Source organism: Equus asinus, chromosome 8 (assembly GCF_041296235.1).
Source record: "Equus asinus isolate D_3611 breed Donkey chromosome 8, EquAss-T2T_v2, whole genome shotgun sequence".
Lineage (NCBI taxonomy): Eukaryota > Metazoa > Chordata > Mammalia > Perissodactyla > Equidae > Equus > Equus asinus.
The window spans coordinates 49,601,476-49,623,696 of NC_091797.1; the positions used below are offsets into that span (position 1 = coordinate 49,601,476).

Sequence of the window (22,221 nt, forward strand, 5' to 3'; positions counted from 1 at the left end):
AGTGTTAGGAGTTGAGGCTGTTTACAGGCAGGACTTTGAGCTTGAGAGTTAACATACTTGGATCTAGGAAAGAAGGCTAAACAGCGAGTGGAAATGAGGACTTAAAAAGTTTTGGAACACAGCAGATTAAGTAGGATGACAGCTCTGCAATGCATAATCACCATTAGTGCAGTGTCTTACTTTAAAAAGTGTACTTGTAAACACACTACACAGAGAAACTCTGTAGTTTATAGTTAAAGACGTTGTTACAGATATTTGTACTTTTCCTCCAGGTGGTCACATTCAAACACAGCTTCTTTATCATTCCCTTACCCAGTGGCTCTCTACCTAGATGGGGAGTAAAAGCAAAAAGGATACTGACTACAGAAAGATGTATCACATTTTTAGGAGAAAGTATGTCTAATTTAAAATTTTCTATTTAACAGTATAGCACAATTTTTAATTAGAAAATTATGATCATCCCTAATGTTTCTAAAAATTATCTTATCTGGAAAGGTTAGCCATAGAAGCAATGAATGAAGTTTGGAGCTTCACAGGCTGGAGCTTGAATCTGAATCTGCCAGTCATCAGCACAGTGACTTTGGGTTAGGCACTTAACCTCTATTGCCTTAATCTCCTCATCTGTAAAATGGGGTAACAATATTTCCCGTCTAGTACATACTACTGAGAAAATTAAATGCGTTAATCCATGTAAAATACTCAGCACATTGCTTTCAACATACTATACACTCAACAAATATTACCTAATAATTATTCTTAGCTATTAGCCAGTAGGGGTTCACAGAACACAGAATCTGTAAGAAAGCAGAGTATTATGCTCCACTAAAGGAAATATACCAGTTTCTCTGCAAAAGGCAGGGGATTTTCTTGCTTATGAAAAGAAAACTTTAATTAAAACAGACTGAGAATGGTTTCAGAGTAAATGCCATTCATTCAACAAATACATATTATCGCTGCTTCTTTGCGCTTGTGCCCCTTGATGTCATGTATACAGTGTAGCAATATGCAGATCAAGGAAGACAAATTCAGCACTGTGCTAGGAACTGGGGACGCAGCAGTCACCAAAAGACCACAAAAACTTATTCTGATATTAGACATTACTACATCTCAATTGCTTTTGAACACGTATAGTATTTGGGAAAGAAAGCAATCTAAAAATACTTTTTTTTTCATATAACCCAGAGCACCTAGCCCAGTGCCTGCTTGCAGGAGGCAACTCTAGTTCACATTTGACCCTTATAATTTTCATTCTCCTAAAACTGCAATGTCCCTTGACTTCCATGGTGTCATTTCCTCCTGGGTCTTCTCCTACACTGGCCTGACCCTGCCTTTTCAACCTGTCACAGGGTCCCTTTGCCTTTTCCGTCATTCAGACACTGGTGTTCCCTAGACTTCTGTTCCTAGCCTTCCATTTTCCTCCCCGTGGATGGCCTCATCCCCACAGCCAGCAACCTCTGCGACTCACATGCTAACTACTCCTAAGCGTTCATCTCTAGACCCTCCTCTCCCTTCGGGCTCTTGATACATAATTTCTACAGCGACAGGAGCTCTCCACTGGGTTTCGTACACAGGCATTTCAAGTTCAGTATGTCCAAAACCAAACTCATTACCTTTTCCACCCAAATTCCTCCTTCTTCTCATTGCCCTATCTTGGTTAACTATATCATCCTCTTCTATCTCTTGAGATAAGATACCAAGGAGCCTCTGTGACACTCATGCATACCGTCCTCATCCTCCCTTCTAAGTGCATACTGTAAATTTCATCTCCCCAATATTTGTTGAGTCTACCTTATTGTCTCCATCCCTAGTGACATGCCTTAGATTAGGCCAAGAGTATAGTACAATGGTTGAATACTGGCTCAGGAATTACATGGCCTGAGTTTTTATCAAGGTGCTATCACTAACTGCATGACCATGGGCAAACTACACAACACCCTTGAGTCTTGAGGATTAAATAAGTGAAAATATGCAATGTGCTCATAGCAGTGCTTGGCACAAAAGTAAACACTCAAAAGTGTTAGCTATTGCTATTACAACTAATACCATACTAAGTATTATTATTGATGATGCTATTGTTGCATGTATTACAGTGCTGGGCATAAATTTGATAAATAAAAAAATAAATTGGATGGTAACTAGACTTTCAGTGGTGAACATGATGTCGTCTACACAGAAGTCAAAATATAATGATGTACACTTGAAATTTATACAGTGTTATAAACCAATGTCACCTCAAAAAGAAAAAAAAATCCAAGAGCAACAATAAAGTATGGTAATACGGAAGGAGAGGTACCTGCCTCAGTGTTTAAGTAGAAGGTAACTTTCCATGACATTTATATGTAAAAGAGAATTTCACTCAAATAATGCACATTAGAGCTATCCACCTCTGGGGTTTTTTTGTTTGTTTGTTTGTTTAATTTTTAAATTTTTTTTTGAGGAAGCTTAGCCCTGAGCTAACATCTGTGCCCATCTTCCTCTACTTTACATGTGGGACACCTACCAAAGCATGGCTTGCCAAGTGGTGCCATGTCCACACCCGGGATCCGAACCGGTGAACGCTGGGACGCCGAGAAGCGGAACGTGTGCACTTAACTGCTACGCCACCGAGCTGGCCCCAACACACCTCTGGTTTTTAAATTCTACCAGGTCACGTGTCTTAATGAAGTAATTTTTTAAAAAAGAATCATTTAATTAGTATGTATCATTGGAATCGGTAGGTAGATTGCTACACAGCAGGAACTGCGGATCTAGTCCTATTATGCATTCACTGTGGGCTTTCAACAAGTCTTTTTAACCATTCAGAACCCTGACATTCACTTTATAACATTAAGATTAAAAAATACCTGTCCAACATACTTGGCTAAGTTTCTGGGACAACATCATGACATAACACAAGCCCCATGGAATGTGAAAAACACTGTGTCAATGAAAGAAAAATGCTCACTATTAGCATATTAGACCAAAAGTATAGCACAATGGTTGAATAATGGGTCAGGAATTACATGGCCTGAGTTTTTATCAAGGTTCTATCAGTATATTATCTGTATAATAGATATTAGTATATTAGATATTAACTACTATCTATTAGTATATTACTTCATAGATATCTGATTTGACCCTTATGTTCACAGCAAAGCACTGAGGTAGGGAAAATGTACAAAGGATTAAGGGAAGGTAGCTTCTTGGTTTCTGAAAGGAATAACACCATCATTATTAAGGAAGGATGTAAGGTGGAAGGAGATTAGGAACAAAGAGATTTCTCTTTTGACCAAGCTAGAAGGAAAATGGAAAGCTAAATCAATAGAAAATGTACTTGCCTTCAAACCAACAAATCAAATTTGGGGTAGTCCCAAAATAATACAGTATTTAGCACATGATGTAAAAATCTTCCAAATATAAATATAATACCACGTTGAAAAAAAAGTAAATGTTTTTCTACTAAATAACTGTTCTAATGATATGTACTCATTCTCTTGAAAAAATTTTAAGTGGCAAGGGAGAGAAGGGAAAAGAGTAGAATTTCATTACCTCAGAAAGAAATCTGACAAAAGATAAAATAGTGAACAAGACCGTAGGGACACCCAAAATAACAACTTAGTTAAAGATATTAGAAATGATGAAATAAAGCCAGTAAACATCTTTGAAGGAAGTATTCTGCCTAATTTATTTTGGAGGTGGTTATTCAGTGAGCAGAAACACATCTGGGAATGCATCTGGAAGAAAAATTATCTAATCATTGCTGAATCATTCATTTTTTTTTTCCAATTTCTTTTCTTCTGTTCTGACAAATATTGCTACTTGTGTTTCCAAGCCACTAGGAATAAAACTAGATAGGAAAAAAAACCCAGAATAAAACACAAATTTAACATAACTTGTCTTTTATCAGATTGCATCAATATGAATACAAGGATGACTGGGACTAACAAAAGGAAGAAAAAGAATCCAGGATGTTAATGAGTTAGCATCATTTTTTTGCAGATAGACTGAAAAAGTAGGTCATAGGATACGCTGGACATTATGAGACAACTCTGTGACTCACAGAAATCATTCTGCCAAAGTGATGCCGGCTTTGTGTCCTGTGCCCTTCCCTGTCTGAGTATACAGTGGAGAGGTCAGAAGCCAGAACTTTCTCTGCAAGGCCGCCACTTCCCCTCCAGGTCTCCCCACTGAAAAATTCGCCTTTATCCCTGAGTGCTCATTAGTTCTTGGTTGTGGCATGTCCCTGGGCAATCTCTGGGTATAGTACACCCAGGGAGTGTAAATGGATAGCACAATGTTAAAGGGATAACATTCTAGAAGAAACAAGACAAATTAATCTAGAAGTACACAGTACTTAACAATATTAGAAAATCCTGAGATAGACAATATCATGGAATTAAAAGTCAACACAAAGATGGTAGATTAAGGTGCAACTTACTTCAGATCTATGGAACTGGCAGGTAAAAACACAACTGGTCATTAATTCATTCAAAATATATTTACTGATTGAGGTCTAAGTAGGCCTTAAACTTGTCTTCCAAATTTAAGGTCTAGTTAGCACAAACCAAAAAGCCATTGGACTTTCAACAAAATAATTTATTTAAACAGACAGGTCATTTATTATATATACTGTTTCACTTCTTAAAATGTCCCTATCAGAGGCAGGACCAAGATGGCAGAGTGAGTGGTCTTCTTTGTCTCTGCCCCGTTGAATCCACAACTAATTGGACATTCAGCAATTAACAAAGGATATCCAGATAGCATCACAAGACGCCTAAGAGTCTCATGCTACTCCACATCAGAAGGTGGACGGACTTCCCCCCGGGAGGAGGTGGAAATAGGTGAAAAACTCTCCGACCCCCAAACCCTGGACAGCCTAGTTCCTGTGGGAGGCTCTCTTCTAGCAGACTCCCCCATAGCATTGCCACACACCAAGGGCGGGAGTATGCACTCACCAGCGGAGCGACAGTGGAAACAGGTGACAACAGCCCTATCCAAGCCCCCCGCGATTACACCTAAGCCCAGGGGGAATCCCCAGGGTCCCGCACCCACTGGCAGGGAAGGCCTCCACTCGCCATTAGCAGGGAGGCCCCGTCCAGAATCCAGAACAAAGAGAAGCTCCTGGTGGGCCCGGCATGGCACCAGACCGCAAGCTGCGGCTGGACTCACAGTCTCTGGTGCACGGGTCAGTGCAGGGGGCGCCCCGACTTCCCATAGGCATGCTTGGGGACACAGTTGGAGCTCCAGCGCCTGGCTCTGCGGTGCAGGGGAAGGCTCCGGGGTCTCGCACCTCCCCGGCAGGGAAAGCCTCTGCTTGCCATTAGCAGGGAGGCCACGCCCAGAATCCAGGATACAGGGAAGCTCCCGGTGGGCGGATCCCCCGGCAAGGCACCAGACCGCAAGGTGCTGCGGGGCTCATGGTCTCCGGCACACAGGTCGGTGCAGGGGGTGCCTGGACTTCCCGTGGACGCGCTTGGGGACTGGGTGGAGCTCCAACACCCGGCTCTGCAGCCCGGGGGGATGCTCCAGGGTCCCGCACCCCCCCAGCAGGGAGGGCCTCTGCTCGTCATTGGCAGGGAGGCCCCGCCCAGCATTAGGAACATCAGGAAGCTCCCTAGAGCAGAATTCCCCCCAAGGCAGCAGCTTACAAGCAACCGCCAGGCCCACAGACTCTGGCTGTGTCCCAGACGAGGCAAGGGGCTCCCAGAGATCCCATGAGAATGGAGTAGGGCAGAGTGGAGCTCCGGTGAAACGGCTACATAGCCCAGGGGGGAACTCCAGTGTCCTACAGTAGCCTCAGTGAAAGCCTCTGCACAGCACTAGTGGAGAGGTCCCGACTGGCAATTGCAAGGCGGGAAGGCCCTGGGGCAAAAGCAGCACAGCTAGGTGAGCTAACGACAGACTGCAGAAGATACCCATAGCTCTGCTGGGACCTATAGTGGACAAGTGTGATCTTGTGGGCTCTGTTAGGGACAAAGCGGCGATTATAGGTGATCCTGTTCCTGGCTGATGGGAAAGCCCACAACACCGCTGCAGACCACAAGGAAGGAGTGCGTCTAAGTGGGCTGCAGCAGTAGGCACCAGCAGCCTGAGGCCCCCTTGTGATTGCCCCCACAACCGACGAGGGACCCCACAGGACCACTGTGACTATGAGGAGGGGTCCAGGTCCAGTCAGTAACAGCTGACAGGGTTCCTGGTTGGTGCAGTCTAAACAGCTGCCCCCCACACACACCAGTCGCAACAAGTGGAAGCAGCGACTAAACTCTATCTCTATGCGGAGGTACAAATCCACACCATCACGCAGAATGAAAAAATATATTAAATCTCCAGAACAAAAGGAAAATGATAAGCACCCAGAAAACAATCCCAAAGATAATGAAATCTATAACCTAAATGACGATGATTTCAAAACTGCCATTATGAAAAAACTCAACGAGCTAAAAGAGAATTCAGATAGACAACTCAATGAGTTCAGGAGCTATGTCACAAAAGAGCTTGACAATATAAAGAAGAACCAGTTAGAAATACTGGAGATGAAGAACAAAATGGAGGAGATTAAGAAAAATCTGGACTCTCTGAACAGTAGGGTCAATAATATGGAGGAAAGAATTAGCAATTTGGAGGATAGGAATATAGAAATGCTGCAGACAGAGGAGGAGAGAGAACAAAGACTAAAAAGAAAATGAAGAAACTCTCCGAGAATTATCCAACTCAATTAGGAGATGCAACATAAGGATTATAGGTATACCAGAGGGAGAAGAGAAGGAGAATGGGGCAGAAGGCCTGTTCAAAGAAATAATAGCTGAGAACTTTCCAAACTTGGGAAGAGAGATGGAACTTCATGTGACAGAAGCCAATAGATCTCCAAACTTTATTAACGCAAGACCAACCCCAAGGCATATAGTAGTGAAACTAGCAAAAGTCAACGACAAAGAGAAAATACTAAGGGCAGCCAGGCAGAAGAAAATAACTTACAAAGGAAACCCCATAAGGCTATCAGCAGATTTCTCAGGAGAGACCTTACAGGCTAGGAGAGATTGGAATGAAATATTCAAAACTCTGAAGGACAAAAACCTGCAGCCAAGAATACTCTACCCAGCGAAAATATCCTTCAAATACGATGGAGAAATAAAAACTTTCCCAGGTAAACAAAAGTTAAGGGAGTTCATCGCCACAAAACCTCCTCTTGAAGAAATGCTCAGGAAGAACCTCATTCCTGAAAAATCAAAAAAAGGAAAGGGGTTACAAAATCCAGAACAAAGGAGATAAGCAGAAGGACAATAACACAAAGTAACAGCTCTCCATCAGTACAAAATGCAAAAGAACTGGAAAACAAGTGATAAAATGGCAACAGTAGGCCCCCACGTTTCAATAATCACTCTAAATGTGAATGGATTGAACTCTCCAATCAAAAGGCACAGAGTGACAGGATGGATCAAAGAACAAGATCCAACAATATGCTGCCTCCAGGAAACACACCTCAGCCCCAAAGACAAACACAGACTCAAAGTGAAGGGATGGAAGACAATACTCCAAGCTAATAATGAACAAAAGAAAGCAGGTGTTGCCATACTTATATCAGACAACGTAGACTTCAAAGCAAAACAGATAAAGAAAGACAAAGACGGGCAGTATATAATGATAAAAGGGACACTCCATCAAGATGACATAACACTTATAAATATATACGCACCTAACACAGGAGCACCAAAATTCGTAAAGGAATTATTAACAAAACTAAAAGGAGACATCAACAGCAATACAATAATAGTAGGGGACCTCAACACTCCATTAACACCAATGGACAGATCATCCAGATAGAAAATCAACAAGGAAATTATAGAATTAAATGAAAAATTAGATCAGATGGACCTAAGAGATATATATAGGACACTTCATCCAAAAACAGCAGGTTACACATTGTTCTCAAGCACGCATGGAACATTCTCAAGGATAGACCATATCTTGGGAAACAAAGCAAGCATCAATAAATTCAAGAGGGTTGAAATAATATCAAGCATCTTTTCTGATCATAATGCTACGAAACTAGAAATCAACTACAAGAATAAAGCTGGGAAAGGGCCAAAAATGAGGAGACTAAACAACATGCTACTGAACAAACAATGGATTATTGAAGAAATTAAAGAAGAAATCAAATATTATCTGGAGACAAATGAAAATGAAAACACACCGTACCAAATTATTTGGGATGCAGCAAAGGTAGTGCTAAGAGGGAAATTCATTGCAATACAGGCTCACCTCAATAAGCAAGAAAAATCTTACATAAACAACCTCAAACGACACCTAATGGAATTAGAAAAAGAAGACCAAACAAAGCCCAAAGTCAGTAGAAGGAGGGAAATAATAAAAATTAGAGTAGAAATAAATGATACTGAAACAAAAAAGACAGTAGAAAGGATCAATGAAACAAAGAGTTGGCTCTTCGAAAAAATTAACAAAATTGACAAACCCTTAGCCAGACTCACTAAAAAAAAAAAAAGAGAGAAGTCTCAAATAAATAAAATTAGAAACGAGAGAGGAGAAATCACAACAGATACCGAAGAAATACAAAGGATCATAAGAGAATACTATGAAAAACTATATGCCAACAAATTGAACAACCTAGAAGAAATAGATAAATTCCTAGACTCATACAACCTACCCACACTGAATCAGGAAGAAATGGAGAATCTGAATAGACCAATCACAAGTAAAGAAATAGAAACAGTAATCAAAAACCTCCCCAAAAATAAGAGTCCAGGACCAGATGGCTTCTCTGGAGAATTCTACCAAACATTCAAAGAAGATTTAATACCTATCCTTCTCAAACTATTCCAGAAAATTGAGGAAGATGGAGCACTCCCTAATACATTCTACGAAGCCAACATCACCCTGATCCCCAAACCTGACAAGGACAACACAAAGAAGGAAAACTACAGGCCAATATCACTGATGAACATAGATGCAAAAATCCTCAACAAAATTTTGGCAAACTGAATACAGCAATACATCAAAAAGATTATACACCATGATCAAGTGGGATTTATACCAGGGACACAGGGATGGTTCAACATCTGCAAGTCAATCAATGTGATTCACTACATTAACAAAACGAGAAACAAAAACCACATGATCATCTCAATAGATGCAGAGAAAGTATTCGACAAGATCCAACATCCATTTATGATAAAAACCCTCAATAAAATAGGTATAGAAGGAAAGTACCTCAACATAATAAAGGCCATATATGACAAACCCACAGCCAACATCATACTCAACGGACAAAAACTGAAACCCAACCCTCTGAGAACAGGAACAAGACAAGGGTGCCCACGTTCACCACTCTTATTCAACATAGTACTGGAGGTTTTGGCCAGAGCTATTTGGCAGGAAAAAGAAAGAAAAGGAATCCAAATAGGCAATGAAGAAGTAAAACTCTCGCTGTTTGCAGATGACATGATCTTATATACAGAAAACCCCAAAGAATCCATAGAAAAACTATTAGAAACAATCAACAGCTACAGCAAAGTTGCAGGGTATAAAATAAACATACATAAATCCGTAGCATTTCTATATGCTAACAATGAACTAACAGAAAAAGGTCTCAAGAACTCAATCCCAATCATGATCGCAACAAAAAGAATAAAAGACCTTGGGATGAATTTAACCAAGGAAGTGAAAGATCTATACAACGAAAACTACAAGACCTTCTTGAAAGAAATCGACAACGACATAAAGAGATGGAAAGACATTCTATGCACATGGATTGGAAGAATAAACATAGTTAAAATGTCCATACTACCTAAAGCAATCTACAGATTCAACGCTATCCCAATCAGAGTTCCAATGTCATTCTTTACAGAAAAGGAACAAAGAATCCTAAAATTCATATGGGGCAACAAAAGACCCCGAATTGCTAAAGCAATCCTGAGAAAGAAGAACAAAGCTGTAGGCATCACAATCCCTGACTTCAAAACATACTACAAAGCTACAGTAATCAAAACAGCATGGTACTGGTACAAAAACAGATGCACAGATCAATGGAACAGAATTGAAAGCCCAGAGATAAAACCACACATCTATGGACAGCTAATCTTTGACAAAGGAGCTGAGGGCCTACAATGGAGGAAAGAAAGTCTCTTCAACAAATGGTGCTGGGAAAACTGGACAGCCACATGTAAAAGAATGAAAATGAACCATTCTTTTTCACCATTTACTAAAATAAACTCAAAATGGATCAAAGACCTAAAGATTAGGCCTGAAACAATAAGTCTTCTAGAAGAGAATATCGGCAGTACACTCTTTGACATCAGCTTCAAAAGAAATCTTTTTGGACACCATAACCCCCCACATGAGGGAAACAATAGAAAGAATAAACAAATGGGACTTCATCAGGCTAAAGAGCTTCTTCAAGGCAAGGGAAAAGAGGATTGAAACAAAAAAACAGCCCACTAATTGGGAAAAAATATTCACAAGTTATTTATCCGACAAAGGGTTAATCTCCATAATATACAAAGAACTCACACAACTCAACAATAAAAAATCAAACAACCCAATTACAAAATGGGCAGGGGACATGAACACACATTTCTCCAAAGAAGATATACGGATGGCCAATAAACACATGAAAAGATGCTCATCATCACTAATCATCAGGGAAATGCAAATCAAAACTACACTAAGATATCACCTTACACCTGTGAGAATGGCAAAAATATCCAAAACCAAGAGTGACGAATGTTGGAGAGGCTGTGGAGAAAAGGGAACCCTCATACGCTGTTGGTGGGAATGCAAACTGGTGCAGCCACTATGGAAAACAGTATGGAAATTCTTCAAAAAGTTAAGAATAGAAATACCTTATGACCCAGCCATCCCACTACTGGGTATCTACCCTAAGAACCTGAAATCAGCAGTTCCAAAAGTTCCATGCACCCCTATGTTCATCGCAGCATTATTCACAATAGCCAAGTCATGGAACCAACCTAAGTGCCCAGCAACTGATGATTGGATAAAGAAGATGTGGTATATATATACAATGGAATACTACTCAGCCATAAAAAAGAACAAAGTCGTCCCATTCACAACAACATGGATAGACCTTGAGAGTATTATGTTGAATGAAATAAGCCAGACAGAGAAAGACGAACTCTGTATGACTCCACTCATAGGTGGTAGTTAACATATGGACAAAGAGAACTGATCAGTGGTTGCCAGGGGAAAGGGGGGTGGGGGGAGGGCACTAGGGGTAAAGTGGTGTACCTACAACATGGCTAATAATGATGTACAACTGTAATTTCACAAGGATGTTAACTTTCATAACCTTAATAAAAAAAAATGTTCCTATCAATGGGACATTCTTACATATTTCTTTCATACTTTCATGTGTGAATTTGAGGACTCAGAGATTCTTTTACTTAGCATTAGGACATATGATTGAGAGAAGTCTGCATGTTGTCATTTTTTGAATATATGTGAATATACGGTTTATGTTGGGGAGTGACTGTGTAAACTGAATGCTGCTCAAATGAGGGGGACCCAGTTAAAGTCTATGTCTAAGGTCCTAAGGCCTTGGGAACCCTTATTATATCATCCCCAACACATCAAAGTGAAAAAGCCTCTCATTGAGAAGTATCTCTCTTAAAATTATACAAAAAAATTAAAACGAATGATTTAGGTTCTGTACTATTTTTCCCCCAGGAATATGTTAAAAACATAAGGGAGAAGCAAGTTAAGTGACAATTAATGAAAGTGATAAAATTTATGAAGCATTTATTAAAAATCACAAAAACACAAATCTCCCTAAAACCAGAATTACACCTCTTGCTTTGTTCGATATAGTTTTCTCCCATATCTCTACAAATCCCACACACATTTCAGGAAATCATCTTATCCATTTAGATAAAAACATCAGATTACTTAGTTAATTTTCCAACTGGATTAATAAATCTGAATGGAATAATTTAAGTCATATGATTGTCTGCCCATGACCAGCTGTTTTAAATTAGTATATTAAGTAATTTAGACACTTTTCTTTGCAAAGGTTGCATGATTTAATAAATTCCCATATGCCTCAACATGTGCCAACACTACTAGGTTATCTTCAATCCAGCTGCTGTTATGATAATAGCTGCCAACTTTCAAACAACTGAAAGAATAATGAATCAGCTTCAAGTTGGCTCATATGTAAACTTCTATTGCTCCCAGCTAAAACATGGGCCAATTTCAACTGTAAAAAAAATTAATTAAGAAGATTTCACCTCCACTGTTTGAGAAACATGGCACCACAAATAGCGCTGAATTAGTAGTTTAAAAACCTGCAGCTTCAGGTCAACTCCCATGGTTTAAATTTGAGTCTTAAATGCTGTAGGTTGTTTTAAAGATTGGATTTTTTGAGGAAACAGATTAGGAAATGCCTTGTCCCTAATTCATAATATGAATATTTGAGAAGCCTCACATTGATGGAGGAAAAAATAAACGAGACTTTCATTTGTTAAAGGCTCATTACAACAAAGTCTTCTAAGGCTTTAGAGAAAACAAGATGCAAATGAAAAGGGCCACATTTACACAGGAGCTAAAAAGCAGACAGAAGAAGAAAGCACCAAACACACCACTGTAAATCAGGGCCATTTTATGAATGGGTGTTAGGCACACAACAGGGCAACGTGACAGTATTAGACCCTTATTCTAAGGATGCAACATTGTATTGAATTTTAATAAACACCGGACAAAACAATTTTGTGCTGGATCAGTTATCCAAACTAGTGGGTCTACAAAAACCCCTGAAACTGTAGTGTTTCTGCTAACCACTAATCTGTTTGGCATAAGGTTATTCTGGTTTTCATCATGAAAAATAAGCAAAATATTAGAGCAGAAGTCTGCTTAAAATATTTCATTTATTTCTAAATATCCATCATAGTTGAGAACTGTTGATTGGACGAATGGACTCCGCCAAGAGGACAGCAAAACTTTTTCACAAAGAGCAAAGATGGATTATATTGTCTTAACAGGAGCGAGGCTGCACTATTCTTCACAAGCAACAGGATGGACTGGACGAAATACACAACCCTATGGTTCTGACGAAGTGTTTAAAACTATGTAAGGATCACCATGTTAGTAGTGATAATCTGATTTCTTATTTTTTTCCAAAGGGTACTGGTACTTTTGCTCAGTCATCTATTCTATAGATCAGGCATATCATATTGGCCGCCTTCTATGGTGTTTCAATACATCTTATAAGGTTATCAGGTTATAATCTAAGTGTGAAATTGTCTGCCTTCACTGCATATACACAATACAGAGGTAATAAAAAATCTCCTGGAGATGCTAAATGGCTAGCCTCACATTCTACAATTCCAGCGATTCACAGCACTTGAAACTGAAATTGTGGATGGATGGGTATAGGATGGGGTGTCTTCTCCAGGCATCTCCAAAATCCTCTCCAGTGATTTCTGATATTTCCAGTGCTGGAAATACTGGAAATCCTTGCATAGAGTACTTGGTTCTGGGGTCTTCCAGCCAGTTTGAATAGTTCTAGAAAAGCTACACAGATGCCTCAGGGTAACTCAGAATCCAAAGAAAGGACAATGAGCTTAGCCCATGAATAAAGGCAAGAGACTATTTTCTAATACTTTGATGTGATCATCTTTTGATTTTTTTACAGCTCATGGATGCTGTTGAAACTGTTCAAGATGCAACAGATTTAAAAGATCCATCTTTGGAGCAACTTAAAAGGCTAGAACTTGTTGTGAAATTGTTGCCCAGGTGAGTAGCCACAGTAATTCTGCAAACAACTGAGTCAGCACTCACCCAAAAGAAGGTAAAAGAAAGGTGTTGATTCCTTAACCTCACTGAATCATATTAGTGCAACAGACTATTTGGAAAGTGTTCTAGTCTATTCTGCACAACAGGATGCATGTCTATACTTGGCAAAATCTTGTGCAACAGGTATGAATTGTGTGCATTATTTGCTACTGCTCTAGTAAGCAGGAGGCAAGAAATTTCACAGGTGCAACAATTTATTTGCAATTTCGAAAACATTCCATTCACCAATGCCAGCGTGCCCAAAAGGACTCTTTCATGAGACAAGTCTACCTACAATAAGCCAGAATAAATGCAAAGGAGGGATACAGGTCAACAACAGGCATCTAACATAAAAATGCTTATTGTTTAGCCTTGACCTCAGTTCTGTTCAAGATCAGAAAGTATTAGACATGGTAGAGATCCGTCATTATTCTGTTTTCTACTTTGAAGACTGTATATACTTATTGATTGTAATTATGAAATCTTAGAATAAATATACATTCTATTCACTGATTTGAATATTCGAACAATTAGCTGTAATTGTTTAAATGCACACTAAGTGTCTTTATTTCTGGAGGTTAGGATAATCAAGAAACGCCTAGAAAGGAGAAAGTAAATGGAGGAAAAAGATCTTAAAAGATTTGTATGTATTCAGGATAAGTGACTAACTGAAGGTGGAAAAAATAATTGCTTACAATTTGTATAAAGCAATCATATCCATGTAGTACTTCAACATGGTACAAAGGTACATAATTATAAACAAGAAGATGGAAATAAAAAGTTGTATCTTAATTAAGAAAAACAACAGAGGAACAAATTATGGAAAAAAATTAATGGAAAGTAGGAAGACCCATGCCACAAATATGCCAAGATAAATGACATATCCCCAAAGGGGAGAACACTGCCCTCAACTTGAGACAGTTCTGCACGGCTTTGGCCAGCACTACTATTTCCTGCCTTGTATAATCACAGAAGGCATTCCATGTTTGGTGATGATGAGAAGTGGGATTTTGAAGAATATAATTATGGGCTGCAAGTGTTTTCTGTGGCAACAAAATGATCATTCATGTCGGAGATTGTGTAAATATGCCTTAATTTTGGTCAAAAGCAATTTAACCTTTAAAAAATAGAATCTCCAAATCTCTTTATAAATCACAATTCTTCAAGTAAACTACAGGGAGAAGTGTGTAAAAGCAAACACATTCCAGATACTCTTCAAAAAATGCTATTTAGTGGAAAATTATCTATTTTATAGTTACATGATTTAGTGTACCTCCACGTCAAAAACAGCTCACAACTTCAAAAAGCCACATGAAAGGAGATTTAAGCAGAGCAAAGCTATGCAGTTTTCATCTACGAGGTCAGGTATAAAAATGATCACAATGCATGTTACCTTAGAAAGACTGGCAACCTTACACAAGTTAATGGTGTGTCAGGCACAGATGGAAGGTGGATATAAACTGAGGAGAAAGAAGAAACCACATCAAGGGTGCCTAAGGAAACTTAAAAGCTTTGAAAACTTCGAAAGTCTCGCCTTCTCTCTGGTACCTTTAATTGTGGCTACAATAAGTGCATTTTTGCCACATGCTTTTGAAAGAAAAAAGAAATGATTATTTTCTTAAGTATTAACAGACTTACTTCTCTTTCAGAAAATCCACTACTCTTTTGAAGTCAGCCACACAGTATTCTCTTTTCATTTCCATGAGCACAGTGTCAGAGGCCGACTGGACTGGTATGTGCAGAAAAGCATAGACTCTGGGATGATTAAGGATTTTTGCCATTTCCTTTAAAAAATAGAGGGAGAAAACATTAATCATTTTAACAAATTGGGGAATGGTTTCCCTAAGATCAACACTCACAAGTGCAAGAAAATAAACATCACTGAAAACAGACCAATCATCTAGGCTCTTAAAGTGAATGTCAATTGGCAGTACGCTATGATGACATCTGGGAATTTAATATTACTTTTATACGATTCTACGTATGAGTTATTTCCTCCTGTTCATCGTCTCTCTAAGGTGACAAAACAGAGATAAACTCAGTAATTCCTACAGAGAGTAAAAGATCTTGAGTAGTTCAATATAAACACCATTCCTCCCTTGCCTCAAAGAAGTTTTATATTCTGCCTTGTTACAACAGCAGGAAAAATAGCAATACTTAAGGCAAACAGTTGAGGTCGTATAATCTGATGTACTTGAATAAAGGTTCTAAATTTAGGGCAGGTCAACTCTTTTTATTTTTATACTGAAGGAGGAAAAAAGCAATCTATAACTCACCTGTTTGTTTTTCAGCTAGTTAATGAACACTAGCTTTTTGAGTAGCTACTAGGCAAAGGGCACAGTAAGAGACAGTGAAGCCAACCAGTTCACCACTGGTCACCTACTGACATTTACCTTTAAGATGCAGAGTTTGAAAGAAGAAAAACAAGAGAAGAACAGGAAGAAGAATCTGCCTTGCAAAGCTAAAGAGAGCCAAGTTGAATTAAACAAATTAGGAAACCCAGAGATTGTTTTAAAATTCTTCCAAGAATACAAAGAGGGTAGGAAAAGAGTGATAAAAGGAAAGCTGTGGTAACAACCATTTACGCAAGCAATAAGAAAATTGAGTAATTTAGCCCTTCTCCATTGCTGCAAGGCTGTGGGCTCATAAATTAGAGAACGAGAGAATGAGAGAGAGAGGGAGGGAGGGAAGGCAAAGAGTCTATTAGAGAAAAAAATGTCAAGAAAGGAGCTGCTTTTTAATAACTTGCATGTGTCCAGTGATTTTTAGTTTTCAAAGTAGTGCACTTTCACATCTGTTATCTCATTTCATCCTTAGAACAATATTTTGAGGGATCTCACAGGATCAGAGAACCAGCTAATTCTGTATAGTCACCTCTTAGTTATTCAGGGGTCAGTCATGCATATGTATCAACCACGTCCTTTGTTTCGCCATTTTCTTTCCACTGACTGTGAACACAGCATTTTTACCAAAGTGGAAGAAAAGAGTGATTAACTCAAATCAGTCATCCTCTCAGTAACAGCTTGTTTTAAAAAATTCTTTTGACTACAAAATTCACTTAACCAAATATCCAATATTCATGGATATCCTTTATCTACCTTCTCTGCCAGGAATTAACAGGTATATATATATATAGTTATGTATAGATTACTAAATTGGAACTGAAGTTGAAGAATTTCTTATTTAGCAGAAATATAGCCGGTTAACACATTACCTGAAGAGTCCCTTCACAAAACTGTTACATTTCTTGGCTGGGTACTTAGTCAGTAGGCTCTTCCCATCCATACTGAACACATACTGTGGATAAGGCTGTGTGAGGCAGGGCACCACTACGACCCCCATTGTAAATATGTCGGCTTTCTGCTCTGATTCTGCCTTTCAGGTTTTCTATAACTGAACATCAAGATTCCTAAACAGTGTAAGAAAAATAATTGTACAAAAACCTTTGTTTTCTAAAGGGGAGGACTCTCAGCTTCAGCTCACTTTCAACATCTCTGCTCTGGTAAAACATGACACCTTAACATATACAATTTGTGAAACGAAATTTCACTCTCAATCTCTGTGCCTTGGTTTTCTCATCTGTAAAGTGGAGATAGTGGTAATACCCACCACTCAGGGCTACTGGGCTATTGTGAAAATAAAATAAGATAATCCAATATGTGCTTACAGAAATTATCTAATATTCTTCTTCTTCCTTGGAGAGTATTTATAGTTCATGGTAACACATTTTCACACAGATTAATGGGAACCTATCAATAAACAGAACAGCTTCTCAATAAGTTGATTCCCTTAACTAGTAAGTGAAGGAGAGAGAACTTCTAGTGATTTACATAAAATACATTTGAAAGGGGGTCCCAGCAAACATGACCCAGGCCAGCAAGGGTAGTACAGTTTCTCTTGGAAACACTCAGGGTGGCCTCCTCCTACAATAAACAGGATACTGCACTAGATGAAGCCTCGACAATTTACAAATTAAAACGTTAATAGCAAACAAGTAGGATAAATTGGTGGTTTTTCCCCTTTGGCTCTCAAAATGAGAATTCCCACTAGTAATTACTTTTATCTTCATGCTACAGACTTTGTAACCTTATAACGGTAAGCACCAGAACACAAAATAAAAATAAACTTGCCTCTTAATTAACATCCCTATTTCTCCTACTAAAAGAATCATGACAACATAAATTAATGTATCCCAAAGAGACTAAGTACATATTTTTTATTCTGTTTTTCCTTCTGTCCCTCTTCTTATTCAGCACTCTTGGTTAAGAATAACCTTTGGTCTCTTCACCTTTCAAAATTCTTCTCTTATTTTTAAGGGTTAGCTTATAGTTAACAGGTTCTCTGGTGCAAGAGATCACTTTCTTCTCTATGATTTCTCAGCAACCTGTTCCTGGTGTTAACCAAAGTGTTTCTTGGTTTTGTCTTGCAATATGATAATGGATCTCCAAAACGGAAGCTCTACAACAGCAGAGATTATGTTTTCCTCCTCTCCCTGGATCTCTGCAATGGCTATAGCACTGTGGTGAGTATGCCACCAAACACATAAATATAGATGTGGGTTAAAACCACATCAATATACACAGAAAGGGATAGAGAATATAATTGCTATTTGATAGGAAGACAAATTTTCAATTAATAAGAGTTCAGTTTGGCTAAAGCAGGTAATCAAGCGCATAGCCAAGCAGGTAAACAAGCATATAATCAGCCTGCCTTCATTTCTGGAACAAGTGAAAAATTACATGTGAATACACAGGTAAATATATACATAAGGAAAACTTAGATACTTTATAGGTTGCCCCACCATGGGTTATGTTTCTAAAAGTCTGTCGGAGCTTTAGATTGGAATCACAATGTACTTTTTTTATAGAAGTAATTTACAAACAATGTGCAAGGTCCAGGTTAACCAAAGGAAAAAGGAGTACTTAGTTCAAAATGTGGGTAATAGAAAAATGGCAGTCACGAGCAACCCTGTGCTCTGAGCTGGGTGAGAGTGTCTGAGTACACAGGCAAGAATGCTAGAGGGCATGTGCGCAAACAAGGGTGTGTGTGTGTGTGTTGGAGAGCTCTGGTAGCAAGCAGCATGGAAATGGCAGCTATTTTAATATACGGTAATTTATAATTTAAGGGTTGATCAAGGCTGCTTAAAACATAGGTATAAAAATAAAATAGAGATGGTGACTATTGTACAGGCAGGGACCAGAGAACGGCTAACCAGATCAACAAAACAGTATTTCTATCTGGTGCTTTTACATGGAGCTCTCCTATTACAAACTGATAATCACCTCAATGTTTGTAATTTTTTTATGAACCTAAAAAGCAAAGAAAAAATAATGAATTGAATGAAAACAGGTATAATCTTTAAAAGCAATCCTATGTATAAGTACATTTTTAAAAGAATTGTTTCATTTTTATTACCCTGAAGTCATCAAATTAATAATCATATTCTACCTGAGTTTAAATACATATACTACTAGCTTAACAAAGTCCTTCTCTGTGTGAGAGTATACGAAAATATATTAATGAGTGTGTTCAGATGTATTTACATTCACATTGATAGTTATCAGTCAGAAAGCCCTCTCAGATTGTAGCTTTGCTAGGAAGTATATGCATATTTAAAACGCTAAACTTTACATTGCTTTGTTTTCAAGTAACCTAAGATATATGATAAAGCAAGAAAATACTTCAAGAAAAGAGAAAGTATATCATTATCTTTAAGTATTTAAAAAATAGTTCTTTTGAGATATAATTCACATACCATACAATTTACCCATAAAAAGTATGCAATTAAATGTTTTTTTAGTATATCCAAAGGGTTGTGCAACCATTACCACAATCTAATTTTAGAATATTTGTATAACCCCTAAAACAAACTCTATGCCCACTAGCAGTCTCTTCCCATTTTCCCAATTCCACAACTCCCTTCCTCTAGCCCTAAACAACCACTAGTCTACTTTCCATCTCTATAAATTTGCCTATTATTGACATTTCATATAAATAGAATCATACAATATATGGTCTTTTGTGACTGGCTTCTTTCACTCATAATGTTTTCAAGAGTCATCCATGTTCAAGCATGTAGGCAATCTTTTCAATTAAAAAAACAGGAATTCAGAATTTATTAAATACATCATTTCATGCAAAACTATTCCAAATGTTCTGAATATTATTAGCTCAATTAAGATAGTAAAGTAAGTTTCATCCATATGTATAGACTTTAACAACACAAATAATCTAATGGAATAAATTTCATAGAGCTTAGCTGTTACATATAAGATCTTATCAGGAAAAATTAGATGCAAAAGATAGAGGGGAATGTTATAAAAAATTCCCTTAAAAAACTGGTTCGCTTAAAAAGAGAAGAATAGGGGGTGGCTATAAATGATAATATATATTTTTGGCTCCTATTGTTTTTTATTTTATTGTGGTAAAATATACATAACACAAAATTTCCCATTTTGACTATTTTTGAGTGTACAATTCAGTGACATTAAGTACATTCACACTGTTGTGCAACCACCACCACCCTCCATCTCCAGAACTTTTTCATCACCCCAAACTGAAACTCTGTTCATTAAACAATGACTCCCTATGCCTCCCACCCCCTAGCTGTTGGTAACCATTATCTTATTTTCTGTCTCTATTACTGTGACTATTCTAGGTACCTCATATAAGTGAAATCATATGAAGTGGTTCAGAACAAGCCTCCCCAACTGTGCCACTGTAGCATGTGGATTACTTTGAGCTGAAGTCAATTAAGACCCAACAGACTCAAGAAAAACTTTCACCTCTCGCTTAACTACTGTGGGGACCTGGATTTGGCCACCCCAAGATATGTCTCTTTGGCATGATGATTATTTGTGACTGGTTACTTTGCAGACAGGAAAGCAACTGAAAAGCAGAATTTACTTACCCTTTGTAAGAGACATTTACATTGTGAAGGAAATCTCCATCTGTAAAAGATATCTCCCTCTGGACCAGGAAGAAGGGGAGATGACCTTGTCTCTAGAAACTCTTAAGCAATGGGGAAGGCAAGGACTTAAATCTGCATTTGTTTATTGTGCTTGTCTGGTAACCTCCTGTAACTGACTTCCCTCCCCCTCCCAATGTTGGCATTTCTTTAAGGATTAAGCATCTTTCCTTAGGCTAGGAACCGATTGCTGCGCTCACCTGTGACCACCCAGCTGGAGACAACAGACTTGCCTCCTGCTACGCCTTCCAAGATAGCAGACCCACTACCTGCTGTGTCCATCAAGCACTGTGCCCACAGGGCAATCTTGTGACTATTGTGGGAGGGACATTTCAATCATATGCGAAACATCCTGTTTGGGAGTATAAAATCTCTCTGTGCACCCCACTTCTTTGGTGCCCTTTCTTCCTTTGGGAAGAAAGGCCCCGGGCCATCGTCCTCATAAAGCTTTGTTTAATTTTCTCTTGCTATTCTGTCTCATGTGAATTTAATTCATTCTCCGGCCAGACGAACCCACATTAGGTAGAGGAAAAGTCTTCCTCCCCTACACTACTTAAAAGAATTTAGACAGGGGGCCTGGCTCAGAGAGAGTGAGCTATTACCAGAGATAATTTTTATCTGAATGACTTATCTGTATGGCACAGTAAACATCTAATTACTAAACATCTGCCCTTCTTAGTGTCCTGTGAATTATCCCACTCCCCTTTGATGCCACAGACCCCTATCTCATTCCTTAGTTCAAGATGGCATACAAGCCTCAACTGCCCAACTTGCCCTTGGGTTTCATATTTTTATGGGGCTCCAGTATGTATGTAATTAAATTTGTTTTTCTCCTGTTAATGTGTCTCATGTCAATTTGATTATTAGACCAGCCAAAGGACCTAGAAGGACAGAAGAAAAATCTTTCCGCCCCTATTCATACAAGATTTGTTCTTTTGCATCTGTCTTATTTCACTTAGTGTAATGTTTTCAAGGTTCATCCTTGTTGTAGTGATATCAGGTTTTTTTCAATATCTCTTTTTCCAAGTAGTTGGAGTTCTACTCTCAATGTCAGAGCACACTGTACAGACTTCTATTAGCATTTATTTCCCTGTCAATGCTTTTATCCCAAGGGTATATCTTGTTTATCTCTATCTCCACATTTCCTTGCTCAATGCCTGGTCCTTAAATACTTCTTAAGTTATAGTTGAATAAATGAATGACTGAATGACCCAATCAGTTAATCAACATGGTTATTTTGGAGTAAGTCCTACAAAGACTTCTAGCCAAAGGTCAAAACAGCTATGCCTGTGTTCTAGGACAACCCATTTCTGGAGTCACTTTCAACACTCTCAAATCATATAAGTCAAGATAAAATAAGATGAGCATCATATTTCATCCATTACTTCATTAATGACATTGTAACAGCTACTAAGTGAATTACTAGCACCTACATTTACTCTTAGCAATCTAAAAATAAATTATCATTAATAGCA

General features: G+C 38.4%; 1 protein-coding gene across 14 annotated transcripts in view; it reads right to left on the reverse strand.

Annotated features, from left to right (window-relative positions):
* Nucleotides 1-22,221, reverse strand: part of CDKAL1 (CDK5 regulatory subunit associated protein 1 like 1) — a 612,104-nt gene that overhangs the window by 208,541 nt on the left and 381,342 nt on the right. For all 14 annotated transcript variants that reach the window (XM_070515582.1, XM_070515574.1, XM_070515583.1 and 11 more), the window contains one exon: nt 15,418-15,563. In XM_070515582.1, coding sequence (XP_070371683.1) covers nt 15,418-15,563 — 146 coding nt within the window. The remainder of the gene's footprint in view (nt 1-15,417; nt 15,564-22,221) is intronic.